Consider the following 20,213-nt stretch of genomic DNA (forward strand, 5'->3'; position numbering starts at 1 on the left):
TTTAATTATAAATAAATCTTTTTGTGAAATAAAGAGCCTAGTTGTGTGGGGATCGCAGTCAAAACACCTAGCATTCAATGCCCCCTTGTAATAAAATAGGCTCTAATCCCAGGCCACTGTGGTGCATTTATGACCTAGCAGGTATGCTTAGTATTAGCCACCACCTTTGCTTAAGATGCCTTTTTTTTCAGCTCTGCTCCATGTCTTGTCAAAGACTGATTATGACACTGATGGGGTATAGCAGCATTGGAGGAGCTGCAGACATTTCTCAAACTAATCACTGCCATAACTTGTGCACCCCCTATTGCAGTGGTCGGGGAACAGGGGTAATTACCCCACATGGGGTAACAAATTCCTGGGGGTAATGGACAGAAAGCCGGGCATGCATATGAATTATTCTAAATATATTTTAGGGTAAAAAAGTTCCCTGACCCCTGCCCTATTGGGTATCGGCATGCATGAAGCAATGGCTAGATGTTAGAAGTAGATGGGTAATTAGCAGAGGGTATCAGGGAAAGGATATTTTAGAATTAGTTGTGTGGCAATAAAATATCAGTTCAGAGTGGGAAAAGTCATAAAGGAAATAAATGGGTTATATTATAAAGAGGTTAGAAAAACTGGTGTTATTACTAAGGATAAAAGGCACCTTACAGCTGACTTCATTAACATGTCTAAATACATACAGATGTGTCCTCACTCGTCTTTGCTGCAGTCTCGTCAAACGGTCCCTCTCAACGCACCTGGTCCCGTGACACTCTGCTAGCTTTGGGCATCTTTTTTCTGAAAATGCATTTAAGTTGCAATTTCAGTAGCGCACGCAGGGGGGGTTTCTGAGTACCCAGAAACCCCCCTGACAGACTGAAGTGCAGGAACCAAGTTCGTATAATGTACAATACTGTACTTCTACTTCCTATTGCACCTTCTCCGAGAGGTGTGTAAGTTGTAGAATGTACAATAATGTACCTCTAATACATATTTCACCTTCTCCCATGGATGTGTAATCTGTATAATGTACAGTACTGTACCCCTATTTCCTATTGTCCTTTCTCCCTCAGGTGTGTAATCTGTATAATGTACAGTACTGTACCTCTATTTCCTATTGTCCCTTCTCCCTCAGGTGTGTAATCTGTATAATGTACAGTACTGTACCTCTATTTCCTATTGTCCCTACTCCCTCAGGTGTGTAATCTGTATAATGTACAGTACTGTACCTCTATTTCCTATTGTCCCTACTCTCTCAGGTGTGTAATCTGTATAATGTACAGTACTGTACCACTATTTCCTATTGTCCCTTCTCCCTCAGGTGTGTAATCTGTATAATGTACAGTACTGTCCGCTATTTCCTATTGTCCCTTCTCCCATGGGTGTGTAATCTGTATAATGTACAGTACTGTACCTCTATTTCCTATTGCACCTCCCTCAGGTGTGTAATCTGTATAATGTACAGTACTGTACCTCTACTTCCTATTGCACCTTCTCCCTCAGGTGTGTAATCTGTATAATGTACAGTACTGTCCGCTATTTCCTATTGTCCCTTCTCCCATGGGTGTGTAATCTGTATAATGTACAGTACTGTACCTCTATTTCCTATTGTCCCTTCTCCCTCAGGTGTGTAATCTGTATAATGTACAGTACTGTACCTCTATTTCCTATTGTCCCTTCTCCCTCAGGTGTGTAATCTGTATAATGTACAGTACTGTACCTCTATTTCCTATTGTCCCTTCTCCCTCAGGTGTGTAATCTGTATAATGTACAGTACTGTACCTCTATTTCCTATTGTCCCTTCTCCCTCAGGTGTGTAATCTGTATAATGTACAGTACTGTACCCCTATTTCCTATTGTCCTTTCTCCCTCAGGTGTGTAATCTGTATAATGTACAGTACTGTACCTCTACTTCCTATTGTCCCTTCTCCCTCAGGTGTGTAATCTGTATAATGTACAGTACTGTACCTCTATTTCCTATTGTCCCTTCTCCCTCAGGTGTGTAATCTGTATAATGTACAGTACTGTACCTCTATTTCCTATTGTCCCTACTCTCTCAGGTATGTAATCTGTATAATGTACAGTACTGTACCTCTATTTCCTATTGTCCCTACTCCCTCAGGTGTGTAATCTGTATAATGTACAGTACTGTACCTCTATTTCCTATTGTCCCTTCTCCCTCAGGTGTGTAATCTGTATAATGTACAGTACTGTCCGCTATTTCCTATTGTCCCTTCTCCCTCAGGTGTGTAATCTGTATAATGTACAGTACTGTACCTCTATTTCCTATTGTCCCTACTCCCTCAGGTATGTAATCTGTATAATGTACAGTACTGTACCTCTATTTCCTATTGTCCCTACTCCCTCAGGTGTGTAATCTGTATAATGTACAGTACTGTACCTCTATTTCCTATTGTCCCTTCTCCCTCAGGTGTGTAATCTGTATAATGTACAGTACTGTACCTCTATTTCCTATTGTCCCTTCTCCCTCAGGTGTGTAATCTGTATAATGTACAGTACTGTACCTCTATTTCCTATTGTCCCTACTCCCTCAGGTATGTAATCTGTATAATGTACAGTACTGTACCTCTATTTCCTATTGTCCCTACTCCCTCAGGTGTGTAATCTGTATAATGTACAGTACTGTACCTCTATTTCCTATTGTCCCTTCTCCCTCAGGTGTGTAATCTGTATAATGTACAGTACTGTACCTCTACTTCCTATTGTCCCTACTCCCTCAGGTATGTAATCTGTATAATGTACAGTACTGTACCTCTATTTCCTATTGTCCCTACTCCCTCAGGTATGTAATCTGTATAATGTACAGTACTGTACCTCTATTTCCTATTGTCCCTACTCCCTCAGGTGTAATCTGTATAATGTACAGTACTGTACCTCTATTTCCTATTGTCCCTTCTCCCTCAGGTATGTAATCTGTATAATGTACAGTACTGTACCTCTATTTCCTATTGTCCCTTCTCCCTCAGGTGTGTAATCTGTATAATGTACAGTACTGTACCTCTATTTCCTATTGTCCCTTCTCCCTCAGGTATGTAATCTGTATAATGTACAGTACTGTACCTCTACTTCCTATTGTCCCTACTCCCTCAGGTATGTAATCTGTATAATGTACAGTACTGTACCTCTATTTCCTATTGTCCCTTCTCCCTCAGGTGTGTAATCTGTATAATGTACAGTACTGTACCTCTATTTCCTATTGTCCCTACTCCCTCAGGTGTAGAATCTGTATAATGTACAGTACTGTACCTCTATTTCCTATTGTCCCTTCTCCCTCAGGTGTGTAATCTGTATAATGTACAGTCAGTGCATAGCAATGTAACAACTCATTGGAAGAGAAGTCATGAAACTGTGTAGAACAAAAGTTTATTGAATAAAACACATCCAGTATATGTACTTTACTGACAATTACACACCTTTATCCTCATCTGAATAACTGAACAAATCCTATTTTATTCTGTGTTCTCCAAGTTGTGTGTCAGGCTAAAGTTCATCTGCTTTAGATATGGCCTCAGCTTGGGCTCGTTACCAAATGACACTTTTCTGGGCACTGTAAACACTACACAATGTAGGCTGTTCACGTTGCTGAACTGCAATTATATATATTTCAATGTGCAGTGTGTTATAGCAGGTGCAATACATGTAGAAAGGTTATTGGAATGAATGGGAAAAAGCTCCAGCAATACATTAAAATAGAAATGAGGCATTGTAAATCCACAACAAACCTCAGAAGCATCTGCATTACCTGTGCCGACCAGTCTCTGCTCAGTGCGTTGTTAGTGATGTTCTCTATATAATGTTATTGTGGAGGTTCTCCTGCCAGTGCGCCCACATTGTGAGTGAGGTCATCACACACACCTGGGCGCTGAGGATACTGGGAATGCTGTACTGGGCATTATAGTAATCTCCCCATTCACCCCTCAGAAGATTGTACCGGGTATGAATGCCACATATAGGACACATGAGAAAAACAAGGCACTGCAGGCCAAATAGGGAAATCAGAACATATTTGAAAAAGGAAAGGACATAAAGCAGTGACAAAAGCAGTAGTATAGAAAGCGTACACATAAATAGACCAATTAAAAATTATATTAATGAACATTAAACTACACAAGGTCAGCAAAAATAATTAACAGGCATGTAAATAAATTGATTAGTTATGGCCCTGGGTTATAGTGTAAGGAGTATGACTCTTTTCTGTAATAAGTGATTACCACCTGTGCTGATATCTGTAGGGATTTCCTCCTCCTTACACTGCTGATCACCCCTCACATATGTCTCTTCTCCCTCTATATCTTCTGTCTTCATATCAGTCACATACATCTCCTTCTTCCTCTATATCTTCTGCCTTCATATCAGTCACATACGTCTCTTTTCCCTCTGTATCTTCTGCCTTATCACTTGCATACGTCTCTTCTCTCTCTAGATCTTCTGCCTTCATATCAGTCACATACGTCTCTTCTTCTCTCTCTAGATCTTCTGCCTTATTATCAGTCACATACGTCTCTTCTCCCTCTATATCTTCTGCCTTCATATCAGTCACATACGTCTCTTTTCCCTCTGTATCTTCTGCCTTATCACTTGCATACGTCTCTTCTCTCTCTAGATCTTCTGCCTTCATATCAGTCACATACGTCTCTTCATCTCCCTCTATATATTCTACCTTCATATCAGTCATATGTATCTCTTCTCTCTCTATATCTTCTACTTTCATATCAGTCACATACGTCTCTTCATCTCCCTCTATATCTTCTACCTTCATATCAGTCATATGTGTCTCTTCTCTCTCTATATCTTCTACTTTCATATCAGTCACATACGTCTCTTCATCTCCCTCTATATTTTCTGCCTTCATATCAGTCATATGTGTCTCTCCTCCCACTATATTTTCAACCTTAATATTAATCACAACATCAACCTAAAATATAATACAAAACACAAAAATATAAAATACATCAGTCTAGAAAGAAAACCCACTGAGGAATCCACAAACTTGTGGTGAAACACATTCTGGACACTCCCTACAGCATTATTTATACTTTAATTAATTACAAATATATGTAGATAGATAGATTGTAGGGCATCAATAAAACGCTTTGAAGTATCTAAGAGTCTCCTGACACAAGTGCCCAAAGAGGATACCACCCAAATCATATGAAACATGCACAAAAACAGATTATTCTTAAATAAAACTTTGGAAGGAGAGTATGTCCGTATCATGGTTTGGAGGATACATTTACGAGCACAGCTGAGATTATCAGCAAGCCTTTTCTGCTCTATGAATTAAATAAAGGGATTAGAGGGGAAAGGAAAGAAGTCCACCGCACAGGTAATACTACTATGAATAGATGAAAGTTGTTATTTTATTATAAGTAGATAGTGCTATCTCCACAAATATCCTCTATTCAACAATCAAGTACGATAGGGGGTTGTGGTGGTGGTGGTGCTGCTCAGAGTTAACAAACTATAGTTTCAAGGAAGGCGAAGGTCTAAGTGACCTACAAAGACTCTATTATGGAGCACTCTTATAGCCAAGTTCTGTAATATAAAATTTAACCTTTATTAGTTATCAAAGGATATATATAAAATTCACTTACACTTGATAACTAATAAAGTTTAAGTTTCATATTACAGAACTTGGCTATAAGATTGCTCCATAATATAGTCTTTGTAGGTCACTGAGACCTTCGCCTTTCCTTGAAACCCTTTTCTGCTCCTCATAGTCCATAGTTGCTTGTAATATATCTGCTGAACTAGCATGGCCGGTGGTTCAAATCCCGACAGCGGAAGCCTGGCAGAGGTGAGGATCCCAAAGCTAAAAAAGGTAAGTACAACTCACCCTATTCTACCCCCGAACCCTCCTTTAGGGGTGCCTAACCCTAACCCCCCTCTAAGTGCCTAAACCTAACCCCCCCTTCCCGGCAGCCTAAACCTAAGTCTCCTGGGGGGGTGCCTAACCCTAACCTCCCATGGAGGTGCCTAGCCCCCCCCTTCCCATAGCTTAACCCTCCCCCATTCCCCCCCGATTGCGACCATCGGCTTCCTGACTGCATCCCGTTTTCCTGCTGCTGCTGATTGAGACGTGTGAGCAGAAGTAACATCTTATATGCTAAATATAATTTAGCCACCATTGTAGCCACATTTATGCTAAGCATTGCTATAGTGAAGTCCTACTAATTAGCCATTTATTGTACAGGTCTATTTAATTATTATAATGAAATAGAATGTGGTTTTCCCCATTTTTTGGCTTTTATGAATAAGAGGCCATTATGTGTTTTGTTTTAATTGTATGTTTTTTCTCCTTTAATATCAATAAACCTATAACTGACCAGCGTCTCATTCTTACTCTTTTCCTATGTTATAATAGTATGTGCGCTGGGCCCAGCATCTGTGGCATGGAAATGTTTAACTCCCGGTGCTGAGGAAAGTCCAACTTTGCGCTGGGACATATATAAGCAGCATTGGAGTACTTCTGGTGGCTGCGGACCTTCAAAGTGGCAGAGCTGGCATAAAGTTCTGGATGTATTGTATGCTATAAAATGTATATACCTGTTGAGGAGTAAAAATGTGTTTTAACACAGTCCCTGATTCAGAGCCGGACGCTCTGACAGAGCGCTCGCTCTGAATCAGGGCCGTCCCTCTTAGTTTTTAGAGCAGCCTCCTGGCCGCTCGCATAGCTGTGGGTGACCACCCACAGCTATAGCGAGCGGCCAAAAAGATGGTCGCGATGGTCAAGACCATCGCGACAATCAGGCTTGCGACGAGACCCTTGCGGTAGGGTCTCATTGCCGCAAGCCCTGGAGTGCTTTTGGCTTTATCAGAGCCAAAAGCACTCCCACTGACATCACTTGTGATGTCAGTGGGGCCGGCCCCAGACGGTAGGCGTTCCCATGGGAATGCCTCCGTCTGGACAGCAATGCCCCCGGAACGCCTACCAAAGGGGGCGTGCTGTCACTCACCATCGACAGCACGACCCCTTCGGGTCTCGCGCATGCGCACGACGGAGCCGCCTCCGTCGTGCGCATGCACACTTGGCCAACATTGACCCGCTTGCGAGCGGGTCTGAATTAGGCCCACAGTGCTGTATAGAACTGCATCTAGGAACATCACAGTGCTGTAGGGCACTGCATCTAAGAACATCAAAGTGTATGTAATTTCAGTATTACCAAAGCCAACCCCTAGAATACTTTTGAAGATTGAAGGTTACAGAGTAGGTGACCCAAGCTAAATGAGAAACAGGCACCACAGAACATGTTAACAGGATCACCCAGGCTCCAGCTGAGGGGGAAGACATGTAAATAAAACTAATAAAGTGAGAAAACAACAAACACTCTGGGCCAAATGTAATAGGGTTCAAGTTCTAGTTAAAAATCCAACTCGCACCCTCTCGCATTTTTTAAAGGTGTGAGTTGGTGCCAGGACTCGCAATTGTAATAGCCTGCAAACACTTGAGCTCGAGGCTACTACACTATGAGAATGTGTGCGAGTATTTCTTATGTAAACTCACACCTTTTAATGCGACTAGCATTAAAAGATGCGAGTTATACAGAAGAAGCCTTCACAGATCAGTGAGATCAATGAAGGCTTCTGTCTGTTAAAAAAAAGAAGTGATACATTTAAAAAAAAAATTATGTGCTCTCTCCCCCAAAAGCTTAACCAGCTCCGGGCTCTGTAGAGCCTGTGCTAGTTTTTAATATACCAGGGACAAACTGCGTAGGGGCCCCCAGTATTTTAGGAACCAGCATAGGGCTTTGCTGAGCCGGTCCTGGTTGTGGAAATACAGGGGACAAAACGAGTAGGAGTCCCCTGTATTTTCCAGAACCAGCATCTGACTCTTTTTAGCGGGGGAGTAATGCCACAGCCAGGGGAACCCTTTCAGCGGGTCCCCAGGCTAAAGCATTAAACCTGACAGCTAGTCAGCCCAGGCTGGGGAGCTGGGGATCCCCCAATAAAGGGGTCCCCCTCTCCAGGGCACCCCTGGTGCGGTGGGTGCTGGGTTGATAGTGTAAATGTGGTGTGAAAAATAGAAGTGTAAATAAATGGGTACAGGGATACATAGGTGAGTATGTGTGATAGTGTGTGTGTACGCGAGTGTGTGGAGCTACAGGTACCGGCGAGCCCGTAATGCCCCGCATGCTAATACTTGTGATTCTCAAGTACCAGCATGTGGGGGACCCTTGCTGGGACGTGTAGTTCTACTGCAAAAGACAATATTACTTTGACTATTTATTACACTACACTACACTATACATAATCAGGGATCGCAAAATACGCGGTATAAGCAGTTGGGGACCCAATTTTCGAAAGCTAAGAGTGCAGTACTTGGGAGCAGAGACAGTGCCTTGACCCCCCGCTCCCCGGACGGAACTGTCACAAAATCTGCACACGGCCACTCACCGTTGGAACAGGTGAGAGTCGGGAGCGCAGCAAGGCAACCACATGGAGTACGGCTGACATCACCTACACCGATCAGAGGCAGCGCAAGAGCCCAGGCGAGGTTGAGAGGGAGCACTTCTAGAAGGTCATTAACACCTTCTGCTATGGGTGAGTGTATGCAAGCAAAATAGAGACAGATGCAAGTGCACACTCTAACTATGCGGAACCTATTAATAATACTGCTAAATTGCATCCAAGAGGTTCTTAGCATAATAATGGCCATAATTATGGGCCTGCCCACCGCGTCCAGGTGACCTCTATCAGGCAGGTCCCTAACACTCCTATGGAACAAGTACAGTGCACGGGACCCCCCAGGCCAACCCAGCAGAACCGCCTCATGGCATCACACTAGTGTGAGATTTAAAGTGAGGGTTAAAGAATAATAAAGAAAGCCTATGTGTTAAGTCCTACATAAGTAGGAGGTTATATAATAAAAAGTGTATAAAGTGCTACATATACAAAAAAACAAACTAAAGAAGTGAAAAAGTGTACATTATGCTGCCATGAAGCAGTCCAGCCACACCAGCCCAGAGAGCCCCACACCCCAATACCAGTCCCAAAACTGACACACAGCATATGTATAATAGGTCTTACCCACAATGTGCCTCATAAGATGTGCAGTCTTGGAGTGCAAGGACTCCTTGCTAACTAAAAACACCCAGGAACAGGTGAGAGGGGTCTCGTCCTTCCAGTGTACATACATATACCTAGTACAGAATACATAGGGGGAGGGGCCCTAGATTGCACACCCTAAGCACAATGTGAGGTGCTACTTGCTGAGACTTGTAGTGCTGTAAACAAAAAAAAAAAGACAGATGCAAGTGCACACTCTAACTATGCTGAACCTAATAATAAAACTGCTAAAATGCATCCAAGAGGTTCTTAGCATGATAATGGCCATAATTATGGGCCTGGGTACACACTAGACCCTTGGTGGCTAACCTTGACACTCCAGATGTAGTGGAACTACATATCCCAGCATGCACTGCTACCATTTTGCTATTAGGGCATGCTAAAACTGTGGCAAGGCATGCTGGGATATGTAGTTCCACAACATCTGGAGTGTCAAGGTTAGCCACCACTGCACTAGACGATATGTCATCCGATCGGGTGGATCAGACAACATATCATCCACATCAGGCAGTGTGTACTCACTATGTCGCTGCGCGCACTTGTGCTTCATCTCAACGTCGCCCTTTGGAAATGCATGCAGGTCCAATGGGGAATATCGTCAGTGGGGGCCATGCTGCCGTATGCAGCATGGCCCCCGCTGTCGTTCTGTCTCTGTTGGCATCGATATCGCGCTGAGCCTCCTTGCCCCCAGAACTGTACCAGCTGCTATCTATCTTTGCCTACTCCATACCTCCAGTACTGAATGCCCCTACTTCCCTCCTTGTCCCCAGTACTGCACCAGCTGCTTTCTACCCTTGCTACCTCCCTAATCCTAGCACTGCCTGGCCCTAGCCCCCTACTTGCCCCCCAGCACTGTCACAACTGCTGTCTGCAGCTAGCCCTCCCTACCCTTGGCACTGCCTGCCCTTACTCCCCTCTACCCCATCTCTACCCAAACCTCGCTCTACCTAAACCCCCAGCTTTACCCCAACTGCTACCTTCCCCCCAGCATTGTCCCAACTGCTGCCTGTCTTCTCCTCCTATAATATGTGATGGGACCCAGAAACTGTGGTGTAGGACCCCAATTTTTTAAAGTGAGGGGTCCCAGGGTTCCACAATTTTTTACGCTCATCGCGATCAGTGCATAATCAACACTACACCCACCGGCCGCTGGTGCCGGGGATAGCCACGTGCTGTCAGCTTAGGTCTGGGGTGCCCTAGAGAGGGGGACCTCCTTATTGTGGGATCCCCAGCTCCCCAGGGATCCCCGGCCTGGGCTGACTAGCGGTCAGGTTCAATGCTTGGCCGGGGGACCCGGTGAAAGGGTTCCCCTGGCTGTGGCATTATTCCCCTTCTAGAAAGCGCTCGGTGCTGGTTATGAAAAATACAGAGGGGACCCCTACTCGTTTTGTGCCCTATATTTCCACAACCAGGACCGGCTCAGCAAAGCCCTGTACTGGTAAAATACAGGGGGCTCCTACATATTTTGCCCCCTGTATGTTTAGAACCAGGACAGGCTTTACATAGCTTTACATGGTGGTCGCTCATATCAGCTTAATGACATTGCACAGGTGCTTGTAAAGGGCGGGGGTTTACACTGAACTAAAGAAAAAAAAGGGATTTTCGCTCCAGCACACTGCAGCAATATCAACATAAATACTTGAATCCTACATAATAATAGAAATTCAGAGGTATTGGTTACATACATTTGCAAATATATGAATAAATGCCGGGCCAATGTCAAGGCTCCTCTATACCAGCGTTTTTAATTCCCTAACATTATGGGGTTCACGTCCGAGGTGCAGGGAACCACAAAAGATTCTAGCCAAGGACCATCCCCAGGGCATCACACGAAAAAGGGTGATAGTGAAGTGTAAAGTATAGATGTGTAAAGATAAATCAATGGTTTTAATTTAATGAGAAAGAATTAAAATTACATAAATAATAGATAAAGAAATATAAAGGTGATGAAAAAATATCTATGTTAATTAAGTGGTGATGCCCTGAAAAAGGCCCAGCCAGAGCAACTCAGGGGGCCCCACGCCCAAATGCTCACTCCAAAATAATTGTTGCTACCTAATAGTAGCACCCACTCTGGGTCATATGAATGTACTGCATGATAACAGCACATGTATAAGCCGAGAGCTGACTCACCTAGGAGGTGCCCCAGAAACCTCCAAATGGCACTATACGGACCAGCACATCCTCCCAATGCTGGCTTCCTTCATGCCTCACAGAACTGCAAACAAAAAAGTATGGTGGTCGCTCATATCAGCTTAATGACATTGCACAGGTGCTTGTAAAGGGCGGGGTTTACACTGAAGTACAGAAAAAAAGGGATTTTCCCTCCAGCACACTGCAGCTATATCAACAAAAATACTTGAATCCTACATAATAATAGAAATTCAGAGGTATTGGATACATACATTTGTAAATATATGAAGCATTGGTATAGAGGAGCCTTGACGTTGGCCCGGCGCTTATTCATATATTGGCAAAGGTATGCAAATGTATGTAACCAATACCTCTGAATTTCTATTATTATGTAGGATTCAAGTATTTTTGTTGATATTGCTGCAGTGTGCTTGAGGGAATATCCCTTTTTTCTGTAGTTCAGTGTAAACCCCGCCCTTTACAAGCACCTGTGCTATATCATTAAGCTGATATGAGCGACCACCATACTTTTTGTTTGCAGTTCTGTGAGGCATGAAGGGAGCCAGCATGACAGTTAGGAGCTGACTGGTTGGTACTTTATCTCCATTCCTGGCTTAGTATATATACCCCTAAGTTTGGAAATAACCAGTGCGCTACAAGAACAAAAAAAATCCATCGGCAAAACCAAAATGAGAAATGAAAGTTTTATCCAGCGGACTATGAGCCCGATTCATTACGAATCGCAACTGCAACAGAGTACGCAGATCGGTCGATGGTGCGTAATGCGCATGCGCATGCATAGCAGTGCTCACATGAGTTAGCATTGCGATCGCTCTGTGATCACTGACGTAGATACAAAGCCATCGCAGATTCAGTAACGGGATGTCACTCAGTGTTTGGGCCAGTGGTTGGAGAAACACAGCCGTTTGAACGCCGTTCATAAATTAGCCACTGCAACGGCATACACAGCTTCAGTACTCACTGCATGCGATGAGTTTAGCAATTTTTCAGTAAGGTCAGAGCTGCTGTAATTCTGCGTGAAGGGCCAATGTTACTCGATGTTACCGATGTATACGCAGGACTGCAAGGTATTACAGATGTAAGATAGCGGTAGTGGGCATCTCTATGCTGGCTGTGCGACGGCTTTGCGATTGCAGTCATTAGCATATTTTCTCAGAAGACCTCCGTGCATAATCGCAGTTGCGATCGCAATCGCGATCCGTAGTAAATCAGGCCCCATCTAAATGCAATGGGTCTGAAAGGTCGTATCTAGACTACAGGACAGAAACACCATCTCATAGAGGACCAGCTAGTGCAACTACTGGGCCAGAATGGTCCAAGAGGAAAGGGGGCGAACCATGTTAAAAATTCCGGCTCAGGTCTAAAATGGGTGGATGGATTTCTTTGAAATAATAAATAGGAAAGAGTAAGGTAAAAATCACAGTCTGGCATATTAGAAGGATATTATACTTGAAAGGGAAAAAAGTTGGTACCAATTAGCATGTTTAGCAAGAAAAGATGGCCTTCAGGATCCAAGAAGCTATACAATCCAGTATATAGCAAATTCCTATGGGAAAGAAAAGCGACCCCCTCCACCTTGTTTTTGGAGGGGGAGAGGGGAGGTACAGAGGACCTCATTCAGAGTCGGTCGTTGCGGCCGCAAGGTCGTACTGGAAAAGGGGTCGGATATGCAAATGATGCACTCGCATGTTGCGTACCTAAGGTCGGATCGTTAGCTGGCCGTCCAAGGGGAGGATGCGGTTGGATCGCTAAAAAAACACCCCCATCTCGTATGCATTACACGTCATCTCCGGCCATATAAGGATTAATCACGAGCATCGGAAACCATCGGAACTGGTCATAGAGCTAAAGGTTGACCATACCCTCTCTTAAGCACTATGATCATGTCAGTGTAAAACCTCCCATGTCACGTGTGCCATGACACTACTTTGTTAATTATGCACTTCCATAAAACGCCGTTCGCATAATTTGGCACGCCTGTGTTCGGATCTCCACTCCCCCGTTTTCAAGCACCTTCCCCTGTTACCACCCACAAACGCCTCATTCTGTCACTCAAACTACCGACCTGGCTGTGTTCAAGGAGAGAGAAATTTCTGATCGTAGCCGCTAGTTTGCGCACGCGCATTGCGAACTTTACACATGCGCAGTTTAGCGAACATCGGTGGCGTACGACCGTGCGGACGCAACGACCGACTCTGAAAGAGGTCCAGAATGTGGAGAGGCATTCACTCATTTAGGAGTCTCTGAAACTCAAAATAGACAGAAAAGGTTGAGACCAATAGATCTCCGGGTGGAAAACGGGATCTCTGGCCTAAGGGATTTAGGAGAAGTTACCACTTGTAATTAAGAGCAACCACATACAATATGGTGAGGATGGGAGGAGCGGCTGTTGGTCTGAGAAGCAGGTAATGAAGTGGGGGAACTCCTCCAACACCAAAGAGAGGGATGGAAGGTAGAACAAGTGAACAGTAGCAATAAGTAGTGTCCCAGCAGATTGCGCCGCTCAGGATGAGCCCACACCCAAAGACACTGCTTACATGGAGAATGTACAGACCAGTATCAAATAATAGCAAAGAACAGACTGTAAACATGGCAGGGCAAGAAAGCAATCCAATCTTCCAATATACCACTATTCTCCTCCAGAAAATAAGGCCTGGTACACACCAGAACAATATCTTCACTATTTGTAAACATGGGTTTGGCCACCTTCAGGGATACGTGGTCTGACTGGCTACATTACGGTAAACCACACATGGTCAATCTGAAAACAAACCGACAGGGAGGGCCAGAACTATCTGCATTGCGCCAAAGCTTCCATTCCATGGTGGAGGCTTCTGATTGGCTGTCAGTCCACAAGCTCTGATTGGCCCGCGACCGGCGCCAAATTTAAATTCCACCGATGCTGTCTGTCCATGTCCGCCGCTGCCTGCCTGTGCACCAGCTGTGATTAGTTGCAGCTCGGCACCAAATCCACACCTGCTGGCTGCTGATAGCACACAGCGGGAGGTGAGAGGCTGCTGGAGGGACATGGGGAGGAGAGATGCTGGGATACGCATAATGTGTAAGGGGCACTACTATTGTGTGGAATAATGTGTTATATGGGGCACTATTACTATGTGGCATAATCTGTAAAGGGCATTACTGTGTGGCATAATGTGTAAGGGCACTACTACTGTGTGGCATAAAGTGTATAAGATGTACTAATGTCTGGAATAACCTGAATGGGCTCTGTTGGGCACAAATCATGAATAGGCTCTGTGTGGGGGCAAATGTATGGTTTTTTAACCTCTAGGGGAACCATTTTAAGATCTTGCTATGTGGCTCACAAAATTGTAGTTACGCCAAGTTACGCCATTGCATGCAAATACAAAGGGCTTTCTAAAATAAAAGGTCAAACTCTGGATATAATATGAACTTGCATGAGTCGTAACATTTGACACTTGCTCAGACTGTGAGGTTAAAAAGATACTTTTGCATCTTTCACATAGGTTTTTGGCAGACTGCCAATTTCCACTAGAGCCAGCCCCGGAACCTGTGTAATTTAGAGTGTCCCCATTTTTAGAGATTGTGTGACTGTGTGTGCTTCGGTCCAAACCTAGGCAAAAACCTGTGGTACAACTACACTACCCTACCAAATTTGGTGGAGCTAGGATCAAAACTATCTGTACATAAAGGATAGACATACAGACAAACACGCTTTCTCGCTTATTATATAGATTATACTAATTATCACTCCAGTCACTTACTATATACACATTGTTATTGCCCATATATTTCCCTCTCTCTCCCCGTTCTTCAGCCAATTATTATATACTATTATGCCTGTGGCAAACATTTCGCCAATTTGTACCCAGAACATAAGTATGCAAAATGCTTCGCTGCAGGTCACATGATCACCACTCACCGGCTAAGCCACGGCCATTTATGGTTTTTGTTTTTATTGTAACAGTTTGCCAAATTGTAAGTGCGATGATACATTTGGCCATGGACTCTGAAATAAAATAGACCGTTTCCAGGGGGTATTGCAAGCTGAGCCCCTATAGATGCACATGATAATGTACTGTTACTCTGCCTCACCGTGTTGTGGCAGCTCTCGTGGAAAGCAGAGAAAAGAAGCCTTGCTTTCGAGGCGCTAGCTTGGTGCTGATTAGCTGGGAGTTTCTAGCCTGGAATCCACGTGTTGGAGAAAGTAGATCAGGGAAGAGCGCCCCCTATGGTGGCAGCCTCACGTGTTGTGCCGCCCGCGCGCCTTACTTCAGAATGTAATAGCTACGTCAAGCAGCCAGGCGGCCAATCAGGAGCCAAACTGGGCAGAATGTAAACTGTCCACACATGGCTAGGGTGCCGAGTCCATGTGAGAACACAGACCACCAGTAGTGGGGGAGAACAGCAGCCGGCGGTGGTCACCCCTATTCCGCTTCCCCCGGGTCACTGTGCTGGCTCTGTGTTCTGGTAGTTTTCTTCACATTTTGAGGTTAGCTACACTAAAGTATTTAATTCCCCTCTCCCTCCAGTCTCCATCCACTTATTACATATTATACTTATCACCCCTTCAGTCACTTACTATATACAGTGTTATTACCAATATATTCCACTCTTCCTCCACTGATTACATATTATACTTATCATGCCTCCAGTCACTTACTATATATGCAGTGTTATTGCCCATATATTCCCCTCTCCCTCCCATCTCCATCCACTTATTACATATTATACTTATCATCCCTCCAGCCACTTACTAGATACACAGTGTTATTGTCAGGATGCGGCCCGGGATCGGCTGCTACTCACCTTCACACCGGCGTCCTTGGGCTTAGGTGTCCAGTCGCTGGGAGTGGAGGTGAGTGGTGACTGAGTATTCTCCCCAGGGTCTGCTAGGGCTTCCATGCATGCATCCTGGTTTCCAGGGTGCCGGGCATGGGCGCAGCCATGTTGGTCAATATCACCTGACTTGTCTCTCCCAATGGTAGTCCAGTGGTCACTCAGCTGATCCTCTGATCCAATGACCAGCTACCCAGGGGTATTTTAGTCGGACTCCAGGATCAAGAAACTGCTGTTCAACTTTGCTGTTCCAGTGCCTGTAATTCTCACCAGTGTTGCTCTGTGTTTTTCAGCCTACTCACAGTTCGCTCGAATTTCCTGCATGCTATTTTCAGTCTGGGACTTAGGACCTCATTCAGAGCCGCTTGCAAAATGTGAGCGCTCGCTCTGAATGAGGGCGGCCGCATCTCTAAAATGAGCCGTTCTCCTGACCACCCATAGCTTTAGTGAGCGGCCAGGTTGATGGTCGCGATGGTCAAGACCATTGCGACCATCGGGGCTTGCTACGAGACCCTTGTGGTAGGGTCTCGTCTGCCGCAAGCACAAGTGAGCATTTGGCTCTATTAGAGCAGGAATGTCACTACTGACATCACGAGTGATGTCAGTGGGTCCGCCCCCAAATGGCAGGCTTTCTGTCTGGAATGCCTCCGATTGGCAAGCCACCCCCCGCCCCGCCTACAATACGGTGCAATCTGTCGATCACCATCGACAGCCGCCCCTTTTGTAGTGAGCCCCGGAGCGAGATAATTTCTCTCTCGCTAAGGGGCTTGCTCACGCGCAGTGCGGCCGCTGCGCGTACGCAGGGCCCCTACATCGACCTGCTTGCGAGCGCATCGGTGCTTGTGAGCGGGTCTGATTGAGACCCTTAGGGCCTGATTCAGAGCCGCTCGTAAGTGGACGCTCGTTCGTTCCGACCGATGTTTGCACAACTGCGCATGCGTACGGATTTTAATACGCATGCGCGAACCAGTCCGTGCGGCCGAAAATCGTTTGTTCGCTAAATAGCGAATGCCTGCTATTTTGAGTGACAGGGGAGTGGAAATCAGAACGCAGGCGTGCTTAAAGGTCAAAACGGGCGTTTTATGGGTGTGCATAATTAATACAGGAGCTTCATTAACCACGTCACTTGGTTGATTTATAGTCAGAACTGCTCGCAAGATTGTGGTAGGAAAAACCAACCACAAGAACAGCGAGCAGTTCATACGCTGGTCGATGTACTCAGTTAATCTCTTAAATAGCGGACATGACGTTTGGTGCGAGCGGTCAGGGGGCGTCTTTTTCAAAATTACGACCGCAAGTTTTGTTCGCTCATTCAGACATAGAGGCGTGAACAGACCGCAAAGTGCGAACGGTTCATTTGAATAGCCACCCCTTTTTAATGAACGAGTGAGCGCAAATAGTGTCCGGCTCTGAATCAGGCCCTTAGTTCTCTCCCAGTACTCCTGTCTTTTATGTTTCTATTCCTGTGTGTCTTGTAATGTGCTGCTAGTTTTATTGCAGCTTCTCTATGTTACAGAGGTGTCAGGTTTCCCGCTAATCACTAGTTAGCTCCCAGCTGGACAACTAACTATTCCCAGTACATGCCTGTGTCTACATTTCTCTGTGTTTGTCTGTGCAAATCTGTACCTGCATATGTAGCAATTCCCAGTATATGCCTGTGTCCACATTTCTCTGTGCATATCAGCACCTGGATTTCTAGCAATTTCCAGTACATTTTCCAGTATTCTCTAACAAGCCTGCGATTAGGATCTCTAACAGTGTTCCCGTATTCAGTTCCTTTCCAATATTCAAGCATTCAGTTCACCTCCAGTGTTCTAGCATTTAGTTAATTTAATATAGTTTCAGTCTTCTGCCATTCCCATGTACCTGTCCAGAGGGCCGCGACCTGTTCACTTGGTGCGGCACAAACCCAATTCCAATTGGAGGGGTCACTGGAGAAAACCACCAAGTGAGTTAGACTCCACGCTTCAGGGCAGGTCTAGCCAAACCTGGGTTCGGCCGCAACTATGAGACCTAGTTACAGTCACTTCCCTACTCATCCGAACCCCCCGGCTCACCATCCTCCACAGAGGAACACTTGCACCGGATCGTGACAGTTATTGCCCATATATTCTTCTCTCCATCCACTTATTACATATTATACTTATCATCCCTCCAGTCACTTATTATATACAGTGTTATTGCCCATATATTCCTTCTACCTCCACTTATTACATATTATACTTATTATTCCTCCAGCCACTTACTATATACAGTCAGGTGGATAAATATTGGGACATTGACAGAATTCTCATATTTTGGCCTCTATTCACCACCACAATGGCTTTGAAATGAAACAAACAAGATGTGCTTTAACTGCAGACTTTCAGATTTAATTTGAGGGTAATTACATCCAAATCAGGTGAACGGTGTAGGAATTACAACGGTTTCTATATGTGCCTCCCACTTTTTAAGGGGCCAAAAGTAATGGGACAAACTAAACAATCCTAAATCAAACTTTCACTTTTTAATACTTTGTTGCAAATCCTTAAGCTGGCAATTACAGCCTGAAGTCTGGAACGCATAGACATCATCAGACGCTGGGTTTCAATCCTGGTGGTGCTCTGCCAGGCCTCTACTGCAAATGTCTTCAGTTCCTGCTTGTTCTTCGGGCATTTTCCCTTCAGTTTTGTCTTCATCAAGTGAAATGCATGCTCAAAGTGATTCAGGTCAGGGGATTGACTTGGCCATTGCATAACATTCCACTTTTTAGCCTTAAAAAACGAATTGGCTGCTTTTGCAGTATGCTTCGGGTCATTGCACTGTGAAGCGCCGTCCAATGAGTTCTGAAGCATTTGACTGAATATGAGCATATAATATTGCCCGAAACACTTCAGAATTAATTCTGCTGCTTTTGTCAGCAGTCACATCATCAATAAATACAAGGGAACCAGTTCCATTGGCAGCCATACATGCCCACGCCATGATACTACCACCACCATGCTTCACTGATGAGGTGGTATGTTTTGGATCATGAGCAGTTCCTTTCCTTCTCCATACTCTTCTCTTCCCATCACTCTGGTACAAGTTGATCTTTGTCTCATCTGTCCATAGGATGTTGTTCCAGAACTGTAATGGCTTTTTTAGATGTTGTTTGGCAAACTCTAATCTGGTCTTCCTGTTTTTAAGGCTCACCAATGGTTTACATCTTGTGGTGAACCCTCTATATTCACTCTTGTGAAGTCTTCTCTTGATTGTTGACTTTGACACATATACACCTACCTCTGGAGAGTGTTCTTGATTTGGCCAACTATTGTGAAGGGGTTTTTCTTCACTAGGGAAATAATTCTTCTGTCATCCACCACAGTTGTTTTCCGTGGTCTTCCGGGTCTTTTGGTGTTGATGAGCTCTCCGGTGCGCTCTTTCTTTTGAAGAATGTTCCAAACAGTTGATTTGGCCACACCTAATGTTTTTGCTATCTCTCTCATGGGTTTGTTTTGATTTTTCAGCCTAATGATGGCTTGCTTCACTGATAGTGACAGCTCTTTGGATCTCATATTGAGAGTCGACAGCAACTGATTCCAAATGCAAATGTCACACCTAGAATCAACTCCAGACCTTTTACCTGCTTAATTGATAATGAAATAACGAGGGAATAGCCCACACCTGTCCATGAAATAGCTTTTGAGTTGATAGTCCCATTACTTTTGGTCCCTTAAAAAGTGGGAGGCACATATATAAACCGTTGTAATTCCTACACCGTTCTCCTGATTTTGATGTAATTACCCTCAAATTAAATCTGAAAGTCTGCAGTTAAAGCACATCTTGTTTGTTTCATTTCAAAGCCATTGTGGTGGTGAAAAGAGGCCAAAATATGAAAATTCTGTTAATGTCCCAATATTTATGCACCTGACTGTACACACTGTTATTGCTTATATATTCTCCTCTCCATCCACTTATTACATATTATACTTATCATCCCTCTAGTCACTTACTATATACACAGTGTTATTCCCCATATATTCCCCTCTCCATCCACTTATTACATATTATACTTATCATCCCTCCAGTCACTTACTATATACACAGTGTTATTGCTTATATATTCCCCTCTCCCTCCAGTCTCCATCCACTTATTACAAGTTATACTTATTATTCCTCCAGCCACTTACTATATACACACTGTTATT

At 44.4% G+C, this 20,213-nt stretch overlaps 2 protein-coding genes across 2 annotated transcripts in view; one reads left to right on the forward strand and one right to left on the reverse strand.

The window, feature by feature from the left end:
* LOC148500752 (uncharacterized) overlaps positions 1 to 20,213 on the reverse strand; it is a 55,193-nt gene that overhangs the window by 33,461 nt on the left and 1,519 nt on the right. Inside the window, exon 3 of the mRNA XM_088451372.1 lies at positions 4,215 to 4,326. Within this exon, the coding sequence (XP_088307498.1) occupies positions 4,215 to 4,326 (112 nt within the window). The remainder of the gene's footprint in view (positions 1 to 4,214; positions 4,327 to 20,213) is intronic.
* The window catches only part of LOC148500753 (uncharacterized), an 85,888-nt gene that overhangs the window by 13,093 nt on the left and 52,582 nt on the right, over positions 1 to 20,213 (forward strand). The gene's annotated exons all lie outside the window — the stretch shown is intronic.

This window comes from Taudactylus pleione, unplaced genomic scaffold (genome assembly GCF_031769625.1).
Source record: "Taudactylus pleione unplaced genomic scaffold, aTauple2 ptg000547l, whole genome shotgun sequence".
Lineage (NCBI taxonomy): Eukaryota > Metazoa > Chordata > Amphibia > Anura > Myobatrachidae > Taudactylus > Taudactylus pleione.